Source organism: Scyliorhinus canicula, chromosome 18, assembly GCF_902713615.1.
Source record: "Scyliorhinus canicula chromosome 18, sScyCan1.1, whole genome shotgun sequence".
NCBI lineage: Eukaryota > Metazoa > Chordata > Chondrichthyes > Carcharhiniformes > Scyliorhinidae > Scyliorhinus > Scyliorhinus canicula.
In genome coordinates this window covers 72,618,073-72,638,091 of record NC_052163.1, presented here as the reverse complement: position 1 = coordinate 72,638,091, position 20,019 = coordinate 72,618,073, and the positions used below count along the sequence as shown (strand labels likewise).

Sequence of the window (20,019 nt, the reverse complement as noted above, 5' to 3'; positions counted from 1 at the left end):
TGAGAGGGAGCCGAGTCAAAGGTAAGCCACTCGGAGGGAGCCGAGTCAAAGGTCAGCCACTGGGAGGGAGCCGAGTCAAAGGTCAGCCACTGAGAGGGAGCCGAGTCAAAGGTCAGCCACTGGGAGGGAGCCGAGTCAAAGGTCAGCCACTGGGAGGGAGCAACGGTCACAAGTCATTAACTAGGTGGGAGCAGACTCAAAAGGTCAACCACTGGGAGGGAGCAGAGTCAAAGGTCTGACAAGTGCAGGGTGGGGCGGGGAGCTACATAGCTTCCCGAACACAATATCTGATTAACAAGTTAAACCTTTAACATAACCAAGGAGCAAACAGAGTGAAAACAGCCACCTCTAAAAGAATGAAATGGAGCTTGTGGATGTAAACTGAGGAAAAGTATTGTTAGATATACTCCTTACCCCTGACCCCAGTTCCTGCTGGACTCCCCATCCATTCCTTCCCATGCACCACTTGCTGCCCTCTTCCCAGGCTCTCCCATGATTCATTGCCACCAAACCATATCCCCACATTGGTTTGCCCACTCCAGGGTGGTGATCACCCACATCACGAACCTGTGAGCTTTTGGAATCTTGGTTACCAATTTGCCTCTTTCAACATTGAGAATGTGAATCGATTTGTCTTTGGAAACAGTGAAAAGTTCTGAAAGACAAGAAACATGGTGAATTCTGACAATACTGCTATACCACTTGAAGTTTTAATGCGTTGAATGGCTCAAATATTTACAATTTTAATAACATACAGTGTTGCTGATGGGTGTGAGTATCAGAGTGTTAGTGAGGAGAGTGAGTTTCAAACAGTGTTGCTGATGGGCGAGTGCATCAGATGGTGTTAGTGAGGGGTGCGAGTATCAGACAGTGTTAGTGAGGGGTGTGAGTATCAAACAGTGTTAGCGAGGGGTGTGAGCATCAGACAGTGTTAGCAAGGGGGGTGAGGAACAGACAGTGTTAGCGAGGGGGGTGAGGAACAGACAGTGTTAGCGAGGGGGGTAAGGAACAGACAGTGTTAGCGAGGGGTGTGAGTATCAGACAGCGTTAGCGAGGGGTGTGAGGAACAGACAGTGTTAGCGAGGGGTGTGAGCATCAGACAGTGTTAGCAAGGGGTGTGAGCATCAGACAGTGTTAGCGAGGGGTGTGAGGAACAGACAGTGTTAGCGAGGGGTGTGAGGAACAGACAGCGTTAGCGAGGGGTGTGAGGAACAGACAGCGTTAGCGAGGGGTGTGAGGAACAGACAGTGTTAGCGAGGGGTGTGAGGAACAGACAGTGTTAGCGAGGGGTGTGAGGAACAGACAGTGTTAGCGAGGGGTGTGAGTATCGGACAGTGTTAGTGATGGATTTGAGCATCAGACAGTGTTAGCGAGGGGGGTGAGTATCAGAGTGTTAGCGAGGGGTGTGAGCATCAGACAGTGTTAGCGAGGGGTTTGAGCATCAGACAGTGTTAGCGAGGGGTGTGAGCATCAGACAATGTTAGCGAGGGGTGTGAGCATCAGACAGTGTTAGCGAAGGGTGTGAGCATCAGACAGCATTAGCGAGGGGGGTGAGCATCAGACAGTGTTAGCGAGGGGTGTGAGTATCGGACAGTGTTAGTGATTAATTTGAGCATCAGACAGTGTTAGCGAGGGGGGTGAGTATCAGAGTGTTAGCGAGGGGTGTGAGCATCAGACAGTGTTAGCGAGGGGTTTGAGCATCAGACAGTGTTAGCGAGGGGTTTGAGCATCAGACAGTGTTAGCGAGGGGTTTGAGCATCAGACAGTGTTAGCGAGGGGTGTGAGCATCAGACAATGTTAGCGAGGGGTGTGAGCATCAGACAGTGTTAGCGAGGGGTGTGAGCATCAGACAGTGTTAGCGAGGGGTGTGAGCATCAGACAGTGTTAGCGAGGGGTGTGAGCATCAGACAGTGTTAGCGAGGGGTGTGAGCATCAGTGTTAGCGAGGGGTGTGAGCATCAGACAGTGTTAGCGAGGGGTGTGAGCATCAGACAGCGTTAGCGAGGGGTGTGAGCATCAGACAGCGTTAGCGAGGGGTGTGAGCATCAGACAGCGTTAGCGAGGGGTGTGAGCATCAGACAGCGTTAGCGAGGGGTGTGAGCATCAGACAGCGTTAGCGAGGGGCGTGAGCATCAGACAGCGTTAGCGAGGGGTGTGGGCATCAGACAGCGTTAGCGAGGGGTGTGAGCATCAGACAGCGTTAGCGAGGGGTGTGAGCATCAGACAGCGTTAGCGAGGGGTGTGAGCATCAGACAGTGTTAGCGAGGGGTTTGAGCATCAGACAGCATTAGCGAGGGGGGTGAGGAACAGACAGTGTTAGCGAGGGGTGTGAGCATCAGACAGTGTTAGCGAGGGGTGTGAGTATCGGACAGTGTTAGTGATTAATTTGAGCATCAGACAGTGTTAGCGAGGGGGGTGAGTATCAGAGTGTTAGCGAGGGGTGTGAGCATCAGACAGTGTTAGCGAGGGGTTTGAGCATCAGACAGTGTTAGCGAGGGGTTTGAGCATCAGACAGTGTTAGCGAGGGGTGTGAGCATCAGACAATGTTAGCGAGGGGTGTGAGCATCAGACAGTGTTAGCGAGGGGTGTGAGCATCAGACAGTGTTAGCGAGGGGTGTGAGCATCAGACAGTGTTAGCGAGGGGTGTGAGCATCAGTGTTAGCGAGGGGTGTGAGCATCAGACAGTGTTAGCGAGGGGTGTGAGCATCAGACAGCGTTAGCGAGGGGTGTGAGCATCAGACAGCGTTAGCGAGGGGTGTGAGCATCAGACAGCGTTAGCGAGGGGTGTGAGCATCAGACAGCGTTAGCGAGGGGTGTGAGCATCAGACAGCGTTAGCGAGGGGCGTGAGCATCAGACAGCGTTAGCGAGGGGTGTGGGCATCAGACAGCGTTAGCGAGGGGTGTGAGCATCAGACAGCGTTAGCGAGGGGTGTGAGCATCAGACAGCGTTAGCGAGGGGTGTGAGCATCAGACAGTGTTAGCGAGGGGTTTGAGCATCAGACAGCATTAGCGAGGGGGGTGAGGAACAGACAGTGTTAGCGAGGGGTGTGAGCATCAGACAGTGTTAGCGAGGGGTTTGAGCATCAGACAGCATTAGCGAGGGGTTTGAGCATCAGACAGCATTAGCGAGGGGGGTGAGGAACAGACAGTGTTAGCGAGGGGTGTGAGTATCAGACAGTGTTAGCGAGGGATATGGGTATCATACAGTGCTAGTGAGGGGTGTTTGCACTAGACAGTGTTAGTGAGGGGTGTTTGCACTAGACAGTGTTAGTGAGGATGTGAGCATCAGACAGTGTTATTGAAGACATTACTTTACAGCACAGCTTTCAGTGAAAGTTAAACCATTGTCTTGGCTGTTGCAGACATTGGTCAATGGGGCTTACCCTGTCCAGTTGAGGTAAATGCTAGCTGTCGACAGGATTTCAAGTGGTGACCCGATGACCACAGTTCCTGGTTTCCAGATTCTTCACACGAATACGAAATACTTTAATAGAAATAAACGTAGATGATCAGTTTCCTTGGACACATTTTGAGCTTCGTTCAATTTCTACTGTTGACACTTTGCTCAGTGATAACCCAGCTACAAAAGATTTACAGACAGGCATGAACGGGCTCATGGAGCAACAGAACAGAACCTCAGTATACCAGATACTCCCCACTGACTGACACCGCCCCCCTAATCCCCAGACGCACACTCACAGCTACCCCCTCCCCGCCTCTGACTGACATTCCACGACCCCCTCCCCGCCTCTGACAAACATTCCGATACCCCCTCCCCGCCTCTGACTGACATTCAGATACCCCCTCCCTGCCTCTGGCTCACATTCCAATACCCCCTCCCAACCTCTGGCTCACCTTCCGATACCCCCTCCCAGCCTCAGGCTCACATTCCGATACCCCCTCCCTGCCTTTGGCTCACATTCCCATACGCCCTCACTGCCTCTGGCTCACATTCCGATACCCCCTCCCTGCCTCTGGCTCACATTCCGATACCCCCTCCCTGCCTCTGGCTCACATTCCGATACCCCCTCCCTGCCTCTGGCTCACATTCCGACAGCCCCTCTCCGCCTCTGACTCACATTCCGATACCCCCTCTCCGCCTCTGACTCACATTCCAAATCCCCTCCCTCCCACTGGCTCACATTCCGATACCCCCTCCCAGCCTCTGGCTCACATTCCGATACCCACTCCCTGTCTCTGGCTCACATTCCGATATCCCCTCCCAGCCTCTGGTTCACATTCCAATACCCCCTCCCTGCCTCTGACTCACAAGGGGCTTGTTTAGCTCACTGGGCTGAATCGCTGGCTTTTAAAGCAGACCAAGCAGGCCAGCATCTCGGTTCGATACCCCCTCCCCACCTGACTCACATTCAGTTACCCCCTCCCTGCCTCTGACTCACATTCCGATACCCCCTCCCTGCCTCTGGCTCACATTCCAATACCCCCTCCCTGCCTCTGGCTCACATTCCGATACCCCCTCCCAACCTCTGACTCACATTATGATACCCCCTCCCCGCCTCTGACTCACATTCCGATACCCCCTCCCCGCCTCTGACTCACATTCCGATACCCCCTCCCCGCCTCTGGCTCACATTCCGAATCCCCTCCCTCCCACTGGCTCACATTCCGATGCCCCCTCCCTGCCTCAGGCTCACATTCCGATACCCCCCTCTCCGCCTCTGACTCACATTATGATACCCCTCCCCGCCTCTGACTCACATTCCGATGCCCCCTCCCCGCCTCTGCTTCACATTCCGATACCCCCTCCCTGCCTCTGGCTCACATTCCGATGCCCCCTCCCTGCCTCTGGCTCACATTCCAATACCCCCACCCAACCTCTGTCTCACCTTCCGATACCCCCTCCCAGCCTCTGGCTCACATTCCGATACCCCCTCCCAACCTCTGGCTCACCTTCCGATACCCCCTCCCAGCCTCTGACTCACATTCCGATACCCCCTCCCAGCCTCTGGCTCACATTCCAAATCCCCTCCCTCCCACTGGCTCACATTCCGATACCCCCTCCCAGCCTCTGGCTCACATTCCAAATCCCCTCCCTCCCACTGGCTCACATACCAATACCCCCTCCCTGCCTCTGACTCACAAGGGGCTTGTTTAGCTCACTGGGCTAAATCACTGGCTTTTAATGCAGACCAAGCAGGCCAGCAGCACGGTTCGATACCCCCTCCCTGCCTCTGGCTCACATTCCGATGCCCCCTCCCTGCCTCTGGCTCACATTCCAATACCCCCACCCAACCTCTGTCTCACCTTCCGATACCCCCTCCCAGCCTCTGGCTCACATTCCGATACCCCCTCCCAACCTCTGGCTCACCTTCCGATACCCCCTCCCAGCCTCTGACTCACATTCCGATACCCCCTCCCAGCCTCTGGCTCACATTCCAAATCCCCTCCCTCCCACTGGCTCACATTCCGATACCCCCTCCCAGCCTCTGGCTCACATTCCAAATCCCCTCCCTCCCACTGGCTCACATACCAATACCCCCTCCCTGCCTCTGACTCACAAGGGGCTTGTTTAGCTCACTGGGCTAAATCACTGGCTTTTAATGCAGACCAAGCAGGCCAGCAGCACGGTTCGATACCCCCTCCCCACCTGACTCACATTCAGTTACCCCCTCCCTGCCTCTGACTCACATTCCGATACCCCCTCCCCGCCTCTGGCTCACATTCCGATACCCCCTCCCCGCCTCTGGCTCACATTCCAATACCCACTCCCAACCTCTGGCTCACCTTCCGATACCCCCTCCCAGCCTCTGGCTCACATTCCAATACCCCCACCCAACCTCTGGCTCACCTTCCGATACCCCCTCCCAGCCCCTGGCTCACATTCCAATACCCCCTCCCAACCTCTGGATCACCTTCCGATACCCCCTCCCAGCCTCTGGCTCACATTCCGATACCCCCTCCCAGCCTCTGGCTCACATTCCAAATCCCCTCCCTCCCACTGGCTCACATTCCGATACCCCCTCCCAGCCTCAGGCTCACATTCCGATACCCACTCCCTGTCTCAGGCTCACATTCCGATATCCCCTCCCAGCCTCTGGTTCACATTCCAATACCCCCTCCCTGCCTCTGACTCACAAGGGGCTTGTTTAGCTCACTGGGCTGAATCGCTGGCTTTTAAAGCAGACCAAGCAGGCCAGCATCTCGGTTCGATACCCCCTCCCCACCTGACTCACATTCAGTTACCCCCTCCCTGCCTCTGACTCACATTCCGATACCCCCTCCCTGCCTCTGGCTCACATTATGATACCCCCTCCCTGCCTCTGGCTCACATTCCGATACCCCCTCCCTGCCTCTGGCTCACATTCCAATACCCCCTCCCAACCTCTGGCTCACCTTCCGATACCCCCTCCCAGCCTCTGGCTCACCTTCCGATACCCCCTCCCAGCCTCTGGCTCACATTCCGATACCCCCTCCCAACCTCTGACTCACATTCCAAATCCCCTCCCTCCTACTGGCTCACATTCCGATACCATCTCCCAGCCTCTGGCTCACATTCCGATACCCCCTCCCAGCCTCGGGCTCACATTCCGATACCCACTCCCCGCCTCTGGCTCACATTCCAATACCCCCTCCCTGCCTCTGACTCACAAGGGGCTTGTTTAGCTCACTGGGCTAAATCGCTGGCTTTTAAAGCAGACCAAGCAGGCCAGCAGCACGGTTCGATACCCCCTCCCCACCTGACTCACATTCAGTTACCCCCTCCCTGCCTCTGGCTCACATTCCGATACCCCCTCCCTGCCTCGGGCTCACATTCCGACAGCCCCTCTCCGCCTCTGACTCACATTCCGATACCCCCTCTCCGCCTCTGACTCACATTCCGATACCCCCTCCCCGCCTCTGACTCACATTCCGATACCCCCTCCCCGCCTCTGGCTCACATTCCGAATCCCCTCCCTCCCACTGGCTCACATTCCGATGCCCCCTCCCTGCCTCAGGCTCACATTCCGATACCCCCCTCTCCGCCTCTGACTCACATTATGATACCCCTCCCCGCCTCTGACTCACATTCCGATGCCCCCTCCCTGCCTCTGGCTCACATTCCGATACCCCCTCCCAACCTCTGGATCACCTTCCAATACCCCCTCCCAGCCTCTGGCTCACATTCCAAATCCCCTCCCTCCCACTGGCTCACATTCCGATACCCCCTCCCAGCCTCAGGCTCACATTCCGATACCCACTCCCTGTCTCTGGCTCACATTCCGATATCCCCTCCCAGCCTCTGGTTCACATTCCAATACCCCCTCCCTGCCTCTGACTCACAAGGGGCTTGTTTAGCTCACTGGGCTGAATCGCTGGCTTTTAAAGCAGACCAAGCAGGCCAGCAGCTCGGTTCGATACCCCCTCCCTACCTGACTCACATTCAGTTACCCCCTCCCTGCCTCTGACTCACATTCCGATACCCCCTCCCCGCCTCTGGCTCACATTCCGATACCCCGTCCCCGCCTCTGACTCATTCCGATACCCCCTCTCCGCTTCTGACTCACATTATGATACCCCCTCCCTGCCTCTGGCTCACATTCCAATACCCCCTCCCAACCTCTGGCTCACCTTCCGATACCCCCTCCCAGCCTCTGGCTCACCTTCCGATACCCCCTCCCAGCCTCTGGCTCACATTCCAATACCCCCTCCCAACCTCTGACTCACATTCCAAATCCCCTCCCTCCTACTGGCTCACATTCCGATACCATCTCCCAGCCTACTGGCTCACATTCCGATACCATCTCCCAGCCTCTGGCTCACATTCCGATACCCCCTCCCAGCCTCGGGCTCACATTCCGATACCCACTCCCCGCCTCTGGCTCACATTCCAATACCCACTCCCTGTCTCTGGCTCACATTCTGATATCCCCTCCCAGCCTCTGGTTCATATTCCAATACCGCCTCCCTGCCTCTGACTCACAAGGGGCTTGTTTAGCTCACTGGGCTGAATCGCTGGCTTTTAAAGCAGACCAAGCAGGCCAGCAGCTCGGTTCGATACCCCCTCCCCACCTGACTCACATTCAGTTACCCCCTCCCTGCCTCTGACTCACATTCCGATACCCCCTGCCTCTGACTCACAAGGGGCTTGTTTAGCTCACTGGGCTAAATCGCTGGCTTTTAAAGCAGACCAAGCAGGCCAGCAGCACGGTTCGATACCCCCTCCCCACCTGACTCACATTCAGTTACCCCCTCCCTGCCTCTGACTCACATTCCGATACCCCCTCCCTGCCTCTGGCTCACATTCTGATACCCCTCCCCACCTCTGACTCACATTCCGATACCCCCTCCCCGCCTCTGACTCACATTCCGATACCCCGTCCCCACCTGATTCACATTCTGATACCCCCTCCCTGCCTCTGGCTCACATTCTGATACCCCTCCCCGCCTCTGACTCACATTCCGATACCTCCTCCCTGCCTCTGGCTCACATTCCGATACCCCCTCCCTGCCTCTGGCTCACATTCCGATATCCCCTCCCTTCCTCTGACTCACATTCCGATACCCACTCCGTGCCTCTGGCTCACATTACGATGCCCCCTCTCCGCCTCTGGCTCACATTCTGATACCCCCTCCCTGCCTCTGGCTCACATTCCGATGCCCCCTCCCCGCCTCACGTTCCGATACCCCTCCCTGCCTCTGGCTCACATTCCGATACCCCCTCCCTGCCTCTGGCTCACATTCGGATACCCCCTCCCCACCTGACTCACATTCCGATGCCCCCTCCCTGCCTCTGGCTCACATTCCGTTACCCCCTCCCTGCCTCTGACTCACATTCCGATACCCCCTTTTTGTCTCTGGCTCACATTCCAATACCCCCTCCCCGCCTCTGGCTCACATTCCGATACCCCCTCCCCGCCTCTGGCTCACATTCCGATACCCCTCCGTGCCTCTGACTCACATTCATCTACCTCCTACTGCCTCTGACTCACAAGGGGCTGGTTTAGCTCACTGGGCTAAATCGCTGGCTTTTAAATCAGACCAAGAAGGCCAGCAGCACGGTTCGATTCCCGTACTAGCCTCCCTGGACAGGCGCCGGAATGTGGCGACTAGGGGCTTTTCACAGTAACTTCATTGAAGCCTACTCGTGACAATAAGCGATTATCATCTTTCATTTCATTTTCATTCAGCTACCCCCTCCCTGCCTCTGACGCACATTCCGATACCCCCTCCCTGCCTCGGACACACATTCCGATACCCCCTCCCCGCCTCTGACTCACATTCGCTACCCCCTTCCTGCCTCTGACTAACATTCCGATATCTCCTCCCCACCTCGGACTCACATTCCGATACCCCCTCCCCCGCCACTGATCACACTCATTGCAGTAATAAGAAGCCCTAACAAAATTGAAGTCAGTGAGAATCAGTGGGAAAACTGTTCACTGGTTGGAGTCACATCAAGCAAATGGAAGATGGTTGTGGTTGTTGGAGGTCAATCATCTGAGCTACAGAACATTAGTGCACAAGTTCCTCATGTTAGTGTCCTTGGCCCAACCATCTTCAACTAATAATAGTAATAATCTTTATGTCACAAGCAGGCTTACATTAACACTGCAATGAAGTTACTGTGAAAAGCCCCTAGTCGCCACATTCCGGCGCCTGTTCAGGTACACAGAGGGAGAATTCAGAATGCCCAAATTACCTACTAGCACGTCTTTTGGGACTTATGGGAGGAAACCAGAGCACTCAAAGGAAACCAATGCAGACACAGGGAGAACGTGCAGACTCCACACAGACAGTGACCCAAGCTGGGAATTGAACCTGGGACCCTTGGCTGTGAAGCGACAGTGCTAACCATTGTGCTACCGTGCCACCGAACTGCTTCATGCCAAGGTCAGAAATGGGGTTGCTGATTTCCGGTGGGGGGGAATGTGCTGAGCATTCACATGAAAAGTGGCTCTCCCCTGGAAATTACAACTTAGATACTTTTAACTCAAAAATGGAATTGATCCGTTGTTGCCTGGCCTCCCTCTCTTCCAGGTCTCTACGTTCCTCGTAGGCTATAGTCTCTCCTCTAATCACCGCCTTCAGTGTCTCCCAGAACATGGAAGGTGAGATGAGACTTCCCCATTCTGGTTATTAATAACGGACTCGCCTATGGCTTGTGATTTTGTTTGGCAGAAGACCTTACCGGCCAAGAGGTCCGCGTCCAACCTCCACGCGGGGTGTTGGGCACGGCCCGTCTCCAACCTAACATCCAAGTAATGTGGAGCACGGTCAGAGATAACTATTGCTGAGTATTCTGCCGTTATTATTCCTGGAAGCACCGCTTTCACCACTGCAAAGAAGTCTATCCTTGAGTACACTTGGTGGACCAGCGAAAAGAACAAAAACTCCTTTGTAGCAGGATGTAGGAACCACCATGGGTCCACTGCCCCCATCTGCTCCATGAATGATCCCAGTTCCCTAGCCATGGCCATCCTTTTCCCTGACCTGGAGTTTGATCGGTCCTTCAGTGGGTCCCGTACACAGTTGAAGTGCCCCCCCACCCAAAACGATCAGTCTGTGCGTGTCGAATTTGGGGATTTCCGCCATGATCTTTTTAATTAAATCTGTCTCGTCCCAGTTGTGCACGTACATGTTTACCATAAATACTGGTGCCCTGTCTAGGACACTGCTGACCATGACGCACCGACCCCCTGGGTCCGCAACGTCCTTGTCGCTGTGAACCTCATCAAGGGTAGATAGCAAACTGCCAACATCATGGCTGCTGAATATAATAATGACACCATCCGGGGAGAGAGCACCAGAGGTGATAATCTCCCTCGACACAGAAAAGGCCTTCGACAGAGTCGAATGTAAGTACCTCTTTAAGGTAGTGGAACGGTTTGGGCTCGGGACAGGGTTCACTTCATGGGCAAAATTCCTGTACAACACCCCCATGACAAGCAATGGGGCCTAAACCACCAGCTTGGAGTACTTCCAGCTACACAGAAAGAAGTACAAGGCAGGAATGCCCACTATCCCCGCTCCTGTTCGCCCTGGCAATTGAAACCCTGGGACCCTAGAATCCCTAAGTCGACACTGCAAAGGAGGAAAAACATGGGCGGTCTGGCCCTGCCGAATCTATAATACTACCACTGGGCAGCCACAGCCGAGAGGGTGAGGGGATGGATACGAATACCCAACACAGAATGGGTTAGGTTGGAGGAGTCCTCCTGCACCGCAAGGCCGCGAGAGACACTAATAAATGCACTTAGATATGGGGCCCAGAACTGCTTACAATACACCAAATGGGGTCTGACCAGAGCTGTATACAGCTCAGCAGTACATCCTTGCTGTATTCTAGCCCTCTCGACATGAATGCTAACATTGCATTTGCCTTCCTAACTGCCAACTGAATCTGCACGATAACCTTAAGAGAATCCAGGGGCAGCACAGTGGTGCAATGGTTAGCACTCATGGCACCGAGGTCCCGACTCTGGGTCACTGTCCGTTTGGAGTTTGCACATTCTCCCCATGTTTTTTTAAAAATATTTTTATTCTCCTTTTTCACATTTTCTCCCAAACTTACACCCACCAACAATAAACAGTAACAAACATAACGTCAACCCCCATATCAACAACAACAATCCGATCCTCCCACCAACCCCCAAGCAACTGCCCGCATGTTAACATAAACAAAAAACAAAAAGGAATCAGGAATCACCCATAGTCACCATTAACACATACAGTATGCCCCCCCTAATGTTCAATGTTATCCAGTTCTTGAAAGTGCATAATGAATAATGCCAATGAATTGTAGAACCCCTCCATCCTTCCCCTCAGTTCAAACTTAACCTTCTTAAAAGAGTCAGGAATTCCAACAGGTCCCCCCCCCCCGCCACGCCAGGGCACAGGGTGGAGAGGTTGCTGTCCAACCTATCAGGATCCGCCTTCGGGCGATCAACAAGGCGAAGGCTACAACATCTGCCTCCGCACCCATTTCCGACCCCGGCTGGTCCGTCACCCCGAGTATGGCCTCCCGAGGGCCTGGGTCGAGTTTCACGTGCAGCACTTTAGAGATTACCCTAAAAACCTCCTTCCAGTAAACCTCCAGCTTTGGACAGGACAAAAACATATGAACGTGATTCACTGTGCCTTCAATACTACAAACCAAGCCCCAAGAAACAAATCTTTTAGTGCCTTAATACTACCTTCACCTACCATTTCCGAAAATTTCCGTCCCAGTTCCCTGACTCAAATCTGTGGTTCCACCTGAATCGGCATTTCCCTTGACCCTGCCCCCAACCTGAAGTGTTGGCGAAACTGACTCCAAATTCTCAATGAAACTATTATTACCGGACTCCCTGAGTATTTACCCGCAGGCAATGGGAACGGCACTGTTGCTAGTGCTTTCAATCCCAACTCCCTACACAAACTCTCCTCCATTTTGACCCACTGGGAATCAACCCCTCTGATCCAGCTCCGCACCTTCTCCACATTCGCCGACCAGTAATAATACATCAGGTTCCGAAGACCCAAACCCCCTGCCTGGCCCTGATGGATGAGCATTAGTGAGCAGAATATTGCTAAGCAAGTACCGCTTAATAGCACTGCGATGACGCCTTCATTCACTTTGCTGATAATGGAGAGTAGACTGATGGGGTGGTATTTGACTGGGTTTGTACTGCTTGTGTGTACAGGACATGCTTGGGCAATTTTCCACATTGTCGAGTAGATGCCAGTGTTGTAGCTGTACTGGAACAGGTTGGCTCGGGGCGCAGCATGTTCTGGAGCACAAGTCTTCAGTACAATTGTCAGGGCCCACAGCCTTTGCAGTATCCAACAGCTTCAGCCATTTCTTGATATCACAAGGAATGAATTAAATTTAGATAACACTGAAATCTGTGATGCTGGGGACTTCCGGAGGAGGCCGAGATGGATCATCCACTCGGCACTTCTGGATGAAGAGTTACGAATGTTTCAGCCTCGTCTTTAGCACTGATGGGCTGAGCACCTCCATCATTGAGGATGGGGATATTTGTGAACCTCCTCTTCCAGTGAGCTGTTTAATTGTCCACCACCCTTCTCAGCGAGATGTGCCAGGACTGAAGAGTTTAGATCTGATCCGTTGGGAGTCGAATCTATCTCAAAAGGAAGATTGCTTGGTTTTTGGAGGTCAATCATCTCAGTCTCAGGACTTCATTGCAAGAGTTCCTCAGGGTAGTGTTCTAGGCCCAAACACCAACAAGAACTGGCTGCCAGCAGGAAATGTGATGAGAGCCACTGGGGTGCAAAAAGGGCCCAAGGTAGTTCAGGAGAAGATGCCAACAGGAAAAACCATTTAAAAGATGGGAGAACGAGGAGGCTGATGGGCTGAGGACCTTTAGGTTCAGTCCTTCTTACCCCTCTTCTGCACTCAGAGCTCTCTCCACATACAGAGGGAACACAGAAGTGTGCCCTCTGCCCCTACTATTCTGGTGTTCCCCATTTAAAAACGCAGAAATAAAAAGTGGAGATCACTGATCATGAAACACAGGTAATCCTAAAAAAAGTGTCACAAATATCCTTTAGGGAATGAAGGCTACTGTCGCTACTTTTCTCATCAGCACAAAACGTTGACTTTATAATCAAAGCCTTCAATCCATGAATTTAAAATCCACGTTTTTAAAAAAGTTAGTCTGAAAGTCAGGGGTCTGCCTTACTATTGGTCTCCTGGTGACCCAGGACGGTGTGGCAATTGGACTCTTACTGACCCAAAGGGTACAGCAATTGACTGATTAATGACCCAGGAGGTAAGGGAATTGGCCTCTTACTGACCCACGGTTGCAGTATAATTATAGCTTTAAAGTTAATCTAATGGAATATGTTGCATGGTAGATTCAGCTACCCAGGGACCACCATATACCATTTGTTTCCACTTTGTACCTTTTGGTTACAGTTAGCAAATTTGAAACTTTGGCAGGCTGACATCAAAAGGCCTCATGTGTCAAGAAGGCCTGTGCATTTTTACCTGTGCTAGATTTCTCTGATAACTGTAGTAAAATGCTGCAGTGAAATACATACACATATACATCTCCATCCACATCTCCCGCTGCGATGACATCCTGCGTTGGGTGAAAAGCTATTGTATTTACAATTGCATCAAAGGTGATGTCTTCAGGAGTCTCTCTCACTCTGGCCTCTTTCACCTCCTCTTCAGAATGATCCTGTCAGAAGCAAGATTAGAAGTAAAGATATGGTGAGCTGCAGCAAGTCACAGGGCCTCACGCAGTCCCAAAATACAATACCACTAAACTAAGGCAAGAGCCGTTTACAAGCAGCAACCTGACCTTTTGCTGTAAGCTCTGTGTATTCAGAGATACCAGGCAGTATAATCAATACAGAATTGCCATACCATCTGGGATTTAGCCAGCAACACTGGGTTAGAGAAAACTCTCCTCGCTCTATGTCTGTGTCAGTTGTAAGGGTCCTTGTGTTACGGACGCCTTGTCAGCCCTCAACAGTGGCTCAGAGACTGAACCAGATGCCATAACGTTTTTAAAGTTTTAAAGAGGGTGTGGAAAGACTCATTCGTTCCAGGAAGTGATAATATCAGAAATAGGGCTTGGTTATTGCATAAACAAACTTTATTAAAACAAAACAAACAAAATCAGTGGCGCGATCTACTCGAATGGGGACAGAATATCGCAGCACACGTGATTCGCCGGGCATTTCCCAGTGCTCGGAGCGCCAAGAAAGACCGCACTATATAACGGCCATCCAGGTAGATTGGGGGCCTCAGTGGGGAACTTAGCCCCGTTTTCTGCACTGAGGAGCTCCGCTCGCAGGATTCCTCAGTGCGGCGAGATTGGGGTCGTCGTCCCCCTGCCCAGCACCCTCAGCCTGACCACCACTGCGCAAAGATTGCCAGCTTGCCACCTTGGTAGTTCCAAGCTGGCACCCAGATGGCACTGCTAGGATGCCCAGGTGGCAGTGCCAGGATATCAACCTGTCAAAAGTACAAGCACTGGGGGCCTCCAATCCCCTGGGAGACCCTTCCAAGTGCCTTTCCGTGTGGTCCTCGTTTGTGGAGACCAGGACAGAACGGCGCTCGCCCAAGGCCGCAGAGGCATGGTGGGGCTGGATAGGACGACAGCGGACAGGCGAAGGTCAAGTCCCACCACTCCACGCAAACCCCCCCCCCCACCCCCCGATTACAGTATAAATGTGACCATATTTCTAGTCCTCTCTAGCTTTGACAGTCATCCAGATTTGAAACATTAGCTCCCTTATCTCGCCACAGATGCTGTCAGCACCAGCTGAGATTGTCCACTATTTTGTTTTTGTTTCATATTCCAGCACCCGCAGTAATTTGTTTTCATCTAATAGATTACCTGCAGTTTCTTAACCTTCACACACTAGTTCTCATCAAACATCGTTTTTAAATAAACATGCCACTCTCAAAGGCTAGCAAAGGCAATACTTGCATTTACAAAGCAACTTTTCTTCTGAAGGGACATTTGTTCAGAACCTTTCCCAAAGCCTGCCTTGGCGGCAGCATTCATGACTTTCTTGTTGATTTCCAAAGCCTTCTGCCCGTACCTGTTCCAAACAGCATTCTTTTTCTCTCGCTCTCTCTCAGTTTCGCCCAGCCCCTCAAACAAAGGCTCTCTGGGGTTCCAGGCTTGAACCTATCATTTTTATCTTGGTTGTTTCGATTGCCCATTCCCGTTTATACGAAAGAACAGAGCCATGCTATTGATATGCAACTAACCTCCCATTGACAGACAAAGAGGCCATCAGACTCTGTAATGGGCTATTAGCTGGTCAGAAAAACAATGGATCTGAGGTATCCTCTGTTCCAACTAACATGTTTTAAGTCTGACTGGGACAATGTAACTCAGCCAGGTGTGGGCATATCCCTCTAATTCTGTGCTAACAGTTTTTTTTCTCCTCAGTCTGTTTAAGCCCTAAATTGCATCCTACATTGGGGTCTCATTTCTGCACCCAATTTCCTAATATCTCCCTCTCGTGTTGTTTGGGCTGTTTAAACTGAGGCTGTTGTTTGGATTGTTTAAACTGAGGCATCAGCAATAGATTTAATTTCTCCGTGTCAGAAGGGCAAAGGTTCAAGCCCATTCTAGCATGTAACGCAGGCTAACACTCCAGCGCAGACTGAGGAAGTGCTACACTGTCAAAAGAGTCAATAAACCAAGATCTCATCTGCCTCATAGGATGAAAAAGTGGAGACTATATCTAGTAATTAAGGGATAAAGAACATGGGGCCAGCGATACAAAAATAATTGTAAGAGCCTTAGACAGAACAAGAGACACTTCTGTGAAATTCACTTCCAAGGTTATTGATTGAGGAAGAAAAAAATGTCAATATTGAACATTAGATTGGGTAGGTGCAAGAAGGAGAAGAGGTTTCAAGAATATTGGAACAGCTTGGGAAAACATGATTAGGACTATTTGGTTGCATGGAGGCTACATATCTACACAAACATGTTGGCAAAATGGCTTGTTGTAATTTCAGTGGATGGATGTTAAAGATATCCCAGGAATTCCTCCAACCCCCCCCCCCCACCCCGGCCAACACTCTGTCTCTTTCAATCAACACCCAAAACAATTCGCTAGTTATTAATTCACTACCTAATTATGGGCCCTTGCTGTACTCAAGCCAGCTGCCAAAAAGACATTAATTCATTTGTTTCAATAAATGTGTTATTTCTTTCACTGTAAAAACAAACTTGTATTTAAATAGCACCTTTCATAAACTCAGGAAAGTCAATGAAGCACTTTCTATTTGTCTAAAATAGGGGGTCGGTTAGCTCAGTTGGTTTGTTCATGATACAGAGCGAAGCCAACAGTGTGGGTTTAATTCACGTACAGGCCGAGTGGTATTCATGATGAACACCGCCCTTCGCCTGAGGAGTGGTGACCCAGAGGTTTAATCACCACTGGTAAGCTCTCAAAGGGGAGAGCAGCTTATGGTTATCTGGATCTGTGACGATGTTTACATCTTATAATGTGGGAAATTATGCTCAGCAATATAACTAACAAGCAGCGAATCTGTTTTGTTTTAAAAGTGTTGGTTAATATTATTAAATATTAGCCATAGAGCCGCTGGCAATTGCTCTGAGAGCTTCCAGGGGCTGGAAAGGGCTGGTTCGGGGGTGGTGAGGGGAGGGGGTATATGGGGATACAAGTGGCGCGCGACTGGGGCCGGTTACATAAATTGAACTTTTTATTCCCGGCTGGTTGAGCAGATGAGGGCCAAATTTCAGAGATGGGATGCGCTCCCGCTATCACTGGTGGGGAGGGTGCAGACGGTTAAGATGGCGATATTGCCGAGATTCTTATTTGTGTTCCAATGCCTCCCGATTTTCATACCGTGGTCTTTTTTTAAAGAGGATCAACAAAATCAGTTTGGGCTTTGTTTGGGCGGGTAAGTCCTCACGGGTGAAAAAGGTGATGCTCGAGAGGAATCGGGAGGAAGGGGAGGCTTGCCCTGCCAAATTTTAGTAATTATTACTGGGCGGCCAATATTGCGATGATAAGGAAGTGGGTGGTAGGGGCGAGGGCAGTTTGGGAGCGGGTGGAAGCAGCTTCATGTAGGGGCACCAGCTTTGGGGCGCTGATAACGGCACCACTGCCATTCCTGCCGGCGAGATATTTCACCAGTCCCGTGGTGACGGTGGCCCTGAGGATCTGGGGTCAATGGAGGAGATTTGTTGGTGCAGGGAGGGCGTCGGTTTGGTCCCCAATATGCAACAATCATCGGTTCACTACGGGGAGCTTAGATGGGGGATTTCGGGTATGGCAAAGGGCGGGGATTGAGAAGATGGGGGACCTGTTTCTGGAAAGGAGCTTTCCTAGCTTAAGGGCGCTGGAGGAGAAGTTCGGGCTGACAGCAGGGAATGATTTCAGATATCTACAGGTGCGGGACTTTCTGGGCAGGCAGGTACCATCCTTTCCACTCCTGCCACGAAGAGGGATTCAAGATAGGGTAGTGTCTTGGGGATGGGTGGGGGGAGGGGAGCATCTGGGACATCTACAAAGAATTAATGGGGGCGGAGGAGACGCATACAGAGGAGCTGAAGCGTAAGTGGGAGGAACTGGGGGGTGAGATGGAGGGCGGCCTATGGGCGGAGGCACTGAGCAGAGTCAATGCGACCGCTACATGCGCAAGGCTCAGCTTGATTCCGTTTAAGGTGGTGCACCGGGTGCACATGACAGCGACACAGATGAGTAGATTTTGTGGGGTGGAAGACACGTGTGTCAGATGTGCGGGTGGACCAGCGAACCATGTCCATATGTTCTGGGCATGCCCAAAACTTAGGGGATATTGGCAGGGGTTCGCGGATGTCATGTCCAGTGTATTGAAGACAAGGGTGGAAATGTGTCCAGGGTAGCGATCTTTGGGGTGTTGGAGGACCCGGGTGTTCAGGAGGAGGGAGAGGCAGATGTTCCAGCCTTTTCCTCCTTGGTAGCCCGACGACGGATACTACTGGCTTGGAGGAAGTCTAGGCCTCCGAAGTCAGAGGCTGGTTAACCGGCATGGCGAGCTATCCTGGCCTGGAAACGATCAAGTTCGCCTTGAGAGGGTCGGTGTCAGGGTTCGCCCGTTCAACCATTCGTTGACTTCTTCCCGGGGAATTAATCGTCCTCATTAAAAATTGTTTGTTAAAAAAATATATATTATTAAATATTAGCCAGGTTGCCGAGGAGAGCTCGGTTCTTCCTCAAAATAGGCCCGGGGAATCTTTTATATCCATCTATTTCAGTCTCATCCAAAAAACAATGCAACAATCCCTCAGCCACATTCTGTGCTCCAGTGTCTGAGGTGAGACTTCAACCTATGAAACCTATGAGCTTTGAATATTAGCTCCGTTCTCACTCCACAGATATTGTCAGACCTGCATTTTCTATGTTTGTTGCAGGTTCCAGCATCCAGCCTTTATTCAACCTATGACTTTCTGACTCCGAACACAGCACTCCGCAATGAGTCACAACTTAAATAAGTAACAAAGGGACAGATGTAGACATCTAAGATGGCCACCTGCAAAGGACCATGGGAATTATGGCAACCCAGGACTCAGACAGATACACAGTCTATGTGTATCTAAAACACAGGCAACCAGACCTGATTGAAACCCCCCGCTCGCTTGCATTTTAATGGTCCATTTTCCCAGGACAATAGAACTCCAATTAAGCAAGCGGTACAGACACAGACTGATCGGCGCCACTCCCATTACTCAGAAAGCACAACTGCCAAGGTCAATGACCGCTAAGGACTCGCCCAGCCACCAAGGCACCCGCCCCTTTATTGGCCGAAATCGAAGACAGTGAACTATTGGGCCCAAGGTTAAGGACCGCCCCAAAGAGCGCAAAATCGCAGAGTGATAAAAGAGGACACAGCCATGTGTTCTGTCTCTCTTGGATCCGGCCTGTGCCTACCCAATTGCAGCAGGAACAGCCAGCTAAGTTCATGACCAACAATTGCTACCTGGCAGATGAGCCCAGCAGAGACAGAGCCACTTTCTTCAAACTAGCCAAGTGAAATCCAGATACAGGCCTTTATCCATTTTCACAGTGCCAGTCGCCCTGAAGTTAAGTATCGCTCATTTCTAGGTTATTGTAGCTGATAGGTGTAGTTTAACTCGTAGTAGATATTGTGTTTGCATGTTGAGATAACTCTTGTGTATGTAAATAAACCATCTTTTGAACTAACTGGTTGTGTGGTCATTTTATCAATGTAAGGGAAAGGCTTGTGGTTCACCAAGATCAATAAATAGAGCAACACAGGTGAGGATTCCAATTGTAAACTCAGTGTTCCTGGTGAGTAATGGAAGTTCCCCATCATTACCTCATTTGCCAAAGCTGCTTCCTGACCAACTTCACACACACTAGGACTTTCTTGCATATTTTGTCCTTCCTAAGTGAAAGGAGGAAAACAAATGAAGCATGAGGTACTGTGAACATTCACCTAACAAGCTGTTAAATATACACTGGGCCGTGTGCTTGATTTCCAGTCATCACTTACTCTGATCCTCCATCAAGTTAAGGCCCCAAAACTGAATAACGAATTGAAAGATGCTGAAATACGGGCACAACA

The 20,019-nt window shown here is 51.5% G+C and overlaps 1 protein-coding gene across 2 annotated transcripts in view; it reads right to left on the bottom strand.

The window, feature by feature from the left end:
* wdr55 (WD repeat domain 55) overlaps positions 1-20,019 on the bottom strand; it is a 38,639-nt gene that overhangs the window by 15,192 nt on the left and 3,428 nt on the right. For both annotated transcript variants that reach the window (XM_038778072.1, XM_038778073.1), the window contains exons 2-5: positions 19,771-19,839; positions 13,986-14,128; positions 3,383-3,483; positions 568-655 (exon numbers count right to left, since the gene is read on the bottom strand). In XM_038778072.1, coding sequence (XP_038634000.1) covers positions 568-655; positions 3,383-3,483; positions 13,986-14,128; positions 19,771-19,827 — 389 coding nt within the window. In that variant the 5' untranslated portion in view covers positions 19,828-19,839. The remainder of the gene's footprint in view (positions 1-567; positions 656-3,382; positions 3,484-13,985; positions 14,129-19,770; positions 19,840-20,019) is intronic.